The sequence below is a fragment of the Dryas octopetala genome, chromosome 6, assembly GCF_963921425.1.
Source record: "Dryas octopetala chromosome 6, drDryOcto1.1, whole genome shotgun sequence".
Classification (NCBI taxonomy): domain Eukaryota; kingdom Viridiplantae; phylum Streptophyta; class Magnoliopsida; order Rosales; family Rosaceae; genus Dryas; species Dryas octopetala.
Window position 1 is genome coordinate 9,578,656 of NC_141371.1, and position 6,596 is coordinate 9,585,251.

Below are 6,596 nucleotides of genomic sequence, written 5' to 3' on the forward strand. Positions count from 1 at the left end.
GAGAAATCTGAAAGCAACATTAATTATACAAAGGCAAAAGTTGTAAATAATAGGAAACTAATGAATTATTGTTATCTTATATAGCGTTAGATTTTGAATATGGGCTTTAGTTATTAAAAAAAAGTAATGATGTTAGGCTCTATAAAAAATTAATTTAAAGGGTTAATATCTCTTATTTTAAATACTATTTTCTTTTAAGAAAATATTTGTGGGGTAAAATATTCATATTCAATGATTCGATCTGTAATTCGGTGAAGCCTGGCGGTGCAAAGGTGAGCCACAAAGCGGAGACAAAAATATATGGTATCTTATGCTTTCTTGATTATAGTGAGAGAAGCAGATTAACTTGGGTCCAAAGAGTCAAAAAGATTAACCCCCCCCACCCCTTTTTCATGTTCATCATGTCCATTCTTCAAAATGTATACTTTTATTAGCCTCATCATAAGATATGTTTTATTATTGAATCTCCAATGTCGTATGACTCATATAGTAGAATTAATGGAATATCATATTAGTTTTTATTTTCTATGTTAGTTTGATATATAAAGTGATTGTATGTATCGTGACATGATATTCTAGGTACTTGAATTTTCGGATTTGAAGTATCCAATTCCCAATCTCACTTATTTGTTAATTTGTAAAGTTATAAAGTGTAATAGATGTGACATTATTTATTTCTCTTTATCTGCGTGTCATTATTTTCTAACGGCTTAAATTTTTGGTTTCGAATGAATGGAATAGTTAGAATACCATGGATATAAAGAAGTAGAATAGAGTTATAATAAAACTATTCCCAGAGAGAATAATTCCCATATATATCACTGATAAAGCTGCAACTCTCTCTTACTCAAGGTTCACTCCACTACACAGAAGATAAAAATTAAATGATATAGAAAGTCCCTGGGGCTAATAATTAATCATGAGTTTGATTCTATTCGATGTACTTAAATGATTAATAATGCCTGAGAGTTAGATATTTCCTTTAGTTAAATGTCGATTCTCAAGTAATACAGTTCTCTGAGAACTCCAATAGAGACCACCAATCTTTGGTCAATAATTTAAGAGATACGTGTCATCCAGATAACATTGTTTTGTTGTGAAGAAGGTACTAGCTAGCTACCAGCAGAGTTTGTATGCATATATGGCTGTCAAGCATGGACATCTCCATATAAATGATTTTTAGTCCTTTCTTGGTTTTGCTCATCAAACCAATGCAACAAATACCTGTGTCATTTTTGTTGTTATTGTTATTCCAGTGATTACTTTATCTATTTAATTCTTAAAATGTGTCTTTTAGTCACATGCCTAAAACATCAACTTTTTGTGACAAGTACTCTATCTGTTTCTCTAATTTTTTGAGTCATAAGATGATCATAGACATCTTTCTTCAAAATCTTTGAGGCTATTCTAATCCCATAATCCCCAAATATCGGGAAAACATACATAATGAGATATATTACTTATAATTTTTTTCAGAGTGATCATGTAAATTTCTTATACGAATACACACATAATGTGTAATTTTAATGATGAAACACTTACCTCTTCACCTATAATAAGAGTTTTGACTCTCATCATCTCCTCATTTCTCTCGGTCTTAGGCTTAAAGTAAAAGTTTCTCATACTAAGACAAACTAAAGTTAAATGTGTTTGATAACATTCAAATTTGGCACTCGATTTTTTAGCACGTTTAATAATTTATGTGAAAAACAAAAAACAAAACAGTAAGTATGATGAAACCCAATTAAATAAGTGATCGTTTGTTGAATATTGATCATCGGTTCCAACAACGTACAATTTTTCACATTATTGCTACCATCATATCTTAATTAACATCGATATACAACATAATGTCATCACCACCAATAGAGTTAGACAGCTACATCACCAACATTAACACTGTCATAAGTATCACCATAATTACTATCTACTACCACCATTGCTAGGACCAGCACACAGCAATGCTAGCTACTCCCGCGAATGTTTAATTGCTACCACCATTGCTACTAATACTACTACCATAGTAATCATCGATCACCATGGACGCACAGCATCTACATACATACCTGCCCACCTGGTAGCCTTTAATGCTACCATTTTTTGCCCATATATTTACTAATGAAACATGAAACTTATTTCTTTGAGGTTCCTTTTCAGCCACAAAATACTATTCTCACTTGGGTGGTTTAGTGGTCCAATGCTAATGCCCCTACCAATAACAAGTTGCCTAATACAGCACCTCAGTTTGGTCTTTTTCCTCCTCATGTCTACTTAAATTTCAGCTAGCTCTAACAGTTTTAGCAATGGTTATTTCAAACAAGGGACTATTTGATAATTCTATTTTACTATATAATAAGCTTCCTTTGCTGAGTTTATTTGTTTGGGAGATGATTGTTTTCCAATTGCTTTCAAGTTTTAAACACAGAACATGCTTACAAAACAGGGATCCTTGGGCCCTTACATTCTGTGTTTCGGGCCGTTAAAGGCCATCAACTATCATAGAAAACGCTGTTTACATCCACTTCCAAGCCCTTGAGAACAATATCTTCTTAACTCTATGGATTGGGGGCTGCATATAAATGGATCAGTAATGTCTATCATAGGCTTTAAGCCCACCCATAGCATTTTATTTTCTTCTGAATTTTTATAAGTTCGTAATAGTTGTTCACATTCATATGGAGAAACAGGGTTTTGATAGAGTAAGCACATGCCACCAAACAAGCATAAACCTATAAATACTGGTGGGCACGAGTGCTCTTACAGAAAATAAACACATGCTCTGTTTTAAGATTTCAGAATTCAGACACACAAATAACAAGTTAGTTCATAGTTTATAAATATAGGAGATGACATAATTTGCAACATAAGAACTCAATCCAATAAAAACTTCTGGCAAAACAACTAGTGAGTGACAAGGTTGGAAGACGCTCTTACAGGGGCCACAGAGATTTGGGTATCGGCCACCTGGAGCAAGCCAGCAGCCAGTCTTCTTGTCATATCCTCCGGAGACACCTTCATTACATCCCTCCTCATGCCAATGTCAGCAGCATACCTACTAGCACAGTAAACTCCAATGGCTGTCGCTGCCATCCCATAAACGTTGGTGGTAACAAGCCGCAATGGTGTGGATAAAACAGCTGCAAGAGGTCCCCCTATTATAGATACTGCTTGGCCACTTTGCCCGATTGTTCCTTGATCCACCACAAGCAGCCCCGTTTTGCAGTAAATAGTGAAGTCTTCACAGTTGTTCTTAAATACGTTATAGCAACCAAAGCCATTTTCAAGCAGGAATTTTGCTCGATGGACCACAACGTCATCTGGGTCCGAGACTGCAAGAGTGCAAGTTCCGCCTCGTGCTTTTGCAAGAAACAGAGCAGGGCTGACAGCATATTCAAAACGATACAAGACACCACCTGCAAGAAAGCAGTTCAGGCACGAGGAGACAACCCCACTGTCCTCTTCCCCTCGAGTGCAAGTTTCGCAGGGCTGTTGAGCTCGATGTGGTCCTGAGCTAACCAAGAGAACATCTAGCACTGTTCCTGTTCCAACTTCTTGGCCATGTCTGGTAAAATGAATGACTTTGTCATCCCCAACATAGATGCCTGTTCGTTGTCCATGCACCAGAAAGGATATTTATCAACAAATAGATATGAAGAACAAGAAACTGAGCAAAGTTGTTCTTATTGTACCTGAGTGATATAGAAAAAGTAGAGGTAATAAACAATTTCATGAATAGAAGCATTTGGCTCCAAATGAGTTTTGCCTGCCCTCTTTAGGATAGGTTGAAAATGTTACTTTACTTCTAAACACACACAAGGAAGATACTGAGCAAATATATCATTGTTGCAGAACGCAAAATAAAAGTAGTAGTCCTCCATGCACAAACCAATTCATGATGTTTCTTGAACTCAATTAATTAACCAACCTGTTAGTCCCCAAGTCAATGTTTATGATGATGACCTAGAGATACAGTCCAACCAGGAGAAATTGCGGTGGTCACCCTCAATCAGGAGAAAATCTAGAATGTGTATATTACCACCCAAAATGCTTGCCCATCCCAGCCCCTTAATAAATTTAATTTATAATTTTATCCTGAGATATCCTCCTAACTAGGTGTCGTCTCCATGGGCAGCACCCCGTAGCCAAGGAGCACTTCCTTTGGTTGGGGGCAAGCAATCCCATGGAAGTGCCCATGGCGGCGGTCATAGCCGCAGCCATTCAAAGAAGGGAAATACAGAAAAAAAAAAAAAAAAGAAGTTTGGGGGATGGAAAAACATGTGTCTGGGGTGAGTAGTTTGCGGGTGACAACAACGTCACTCAAAATCTAAATGTAGGATAAACAGTCCTAATAGAAGATGAAGCGGAGATAACAATCAGGTCCAAGGTGAAAGATAGTAAGAGAAATATTGTTAAGGCACTGCAGCTCTAGTCTCTAGTGAAGATCTTATTCATAAATGTTTTTCCCCCTGGGTAAATTACACATGCACTTAGTCATTCACGAGGAAAGAACCAGGAGCCTCACCGGCCACCCTTGATCTTACAGATGAAGAGGTGCCATTGGACCCAATGACCATCAGCTAGTGGATGACTTAAGTTCAACTTTGTCACTAAGAAGCTCCTAGCTCCCTTGTTAAACAATTGCTGAACAAATAAACTACCCCATAAAGTCATAAACTCTGCAGCCTATTGAACAAATAACTTCAAAGATATTATATAGCTCAAAATAGAGAAGAAGGAGATTGCTTGGCAAAATAAACAATACCAATATGGTTAAACTCAAAAGTCACATTATCAAACCATCTATTTTCCAAAAATCTTATAGAACCCTGGTATTGAGCTAAAAGTTCCCATCTTTCCCATGCTTCAGTTACATTAGCCCTAACCACCACATCTTCCATTCCAGCATTTCATAATTACCTTTGCCTTTTAATAATGCAAAAATCTTGGATCATCTTAATCCACCAATCCACAAACATAGCATTACAAGTGGAAAGACATTAATTATCATAACAAAAAAAATGAAATTGAAGCATAAAATAAATAAAGGAAATGGGAAAGTAGAAAAAGAGAGATAACCATGATGGGCATAGATGTAAGCAGTCCTCCAAGAGTAGATGTGATCCCCTGGTTTCAGGCTCCCCTTAGCCACTCTGCATTCATTTCCTTTCATCAATATCTTTTACAAATCATAATACCCACAAAAACCCAGATGCATTTTTGCCGTTTGGCTCCCGAGAAAACGTAGGAAAGAAGCATCTCACTTACATTTCCCACGAATTCTGAGTACCCAGAAGATCAAAATCTCTGCTTGAAAAAATAACGATGGATAATGAACATCCCATACCTGTTGGAGAGCAGCCCCATCCCTGTTTTCTTCTCTTCTCTCGGAAAAGCAAGTTCCTCGAAGCGATTGGCACTTTGGCAGTTAACGGGAAAATGGAAATAGAGAGAAGGAATAAAACGACGAAATGCTTTCGAAATGGGGAAAGTTTTTGTTTTACTCACTAAACCTTCCTCCTTAAGGAACGTCTAGAGTTCGGACAGCTGTGGCAGGATTTCCACGTGGCAGACAGGGATGGATGGTTAAGCTTAAAGGCCCAACTGAGGCCCACAAAAAGGCCTTTGTTGGTTAGGAAGGTCATTTGGTGGGCTACTGATTTTTGGGCTTTCATGTCCAGCCCAAAATCATTAGACTCTTGTAGATCATTAGATTGGGCCAAGGGCAAGGGATATGCAAAACAGTTTGAATGGATTTGACTAGTGTTTCAGAAGAAAGGTCAAGTCTTGTACTATACTACTATATACTCAACTCAAGTAATTTGTATTTTAAATGTTGGTCAAAAGGAATGGAGGCGCGCTTTTGGAATTAGTTGAACTGGTGAAGAAGACCAATCGTTTCTTATGTCGAGATCTAGACAGTTAAGTTGTCTGGCCAAAAATTCAAGTAGATAGGTGCAAATTTTTCGGATTGGATTGTGAGAATAGTATCATTGAAAGATTTGACTATTCCTTTGTTCCCAAATTTGTTAGCACCTTATGAGAAAGTTCTTTTTTTTTTTCACCACTTATGAGAAAGTTATTTAATAATAAGATGTGAGAGCAAATGTCAATGTCATGACTATTTAAGCAATTCTTGGAGGTTTCTCTTGTCCTGGTTCCGGACAATTGAGAAGTTTTGTGGTGTAGTTCCACCTGTTCCTCATCACTAAAAATGTTCATGCATGTAGGATAAAAAATTAACAATAAAAAAGGTAATTTAATTAATCAATAATAAAAATTTATTAGATTAATTGAGTAAATTTGACTGTTCAAATAACCTAACTCTTTTTAAAAACCGAATTTCTAAATTTTACTAAATTAAGAAAGCATCTAAAGTGCGATACTATATATCACAAACCTATTTAACAGTAGAAAATTTATATCTCTAGTAATAAAAATGTTAATCCATCAATATTTAAAAATCAAATTATCGTCCGCATAATATGCCATGTCGGCATTGGAGAGTTTTCCACGAACTAGCAAGCCAAAACAGAAAATGAAATTAAGTGCACGAATCCATGTGTACGTTGTAGAATTTTCTCCTGTATTCTCAGAAA

The 6,596-nt window shown here is 36.4% G+C and overlaps 1 protein-coding gene across 1 annotated transcript; it reads right to left on the reverse strand.

The window, feature by feature from the left end:
• Positions 1-2,651: 2,651 nt before the first annotated feature.
• LOC147282173 (protein LEAD-SENSITIVE 1-like) lies at positions 2,652-5,448 on the reverse strand. The gene is made up of 3 exons (XM_086246194.1): positions 5,345-5,448; positions 5,077-5,150; positions 2,652-3,602 (listed from the first exon to the last, which is right to left on the reverse strand). Exons 1-3 carry the CDS (start codon positions 5,362-5,364, stop codon positions 2,902-2,904), a joined length of 795 nt encoding a protein of 264 aa, XP_086102320.1. The 5' UTR covers positions 5,365-5,448; the 3' UTR covers positions 2,652-2,901.
• Between the last annotated feature and the right edge of the window lie 1,148 nt (positions 5,449-6,596).

Excerpts from the sequence above, each read along its gene's own strand:
- LOC147282173 (XM_086246194.1), bottom strand. The coding sequence starts at position 5,364 with ATGGGGCTGCTCTCCAACAG. Across the intron at positions 5,151-5,344 it reads ATGGGGCTGCTCTCCAACAG|AGTGGCTAAGGGGAGCCTGA; the intron begins GTATGGGATGTT and ends AAATGAATGCAG. Across the intron at positions 3,603-5,076 it reads TTACATCTATGCCCATCATG|GCATCTATGTTGGGGATGAC; the intron begins GTTATCTCTCTT and ends GACAACGAACAG.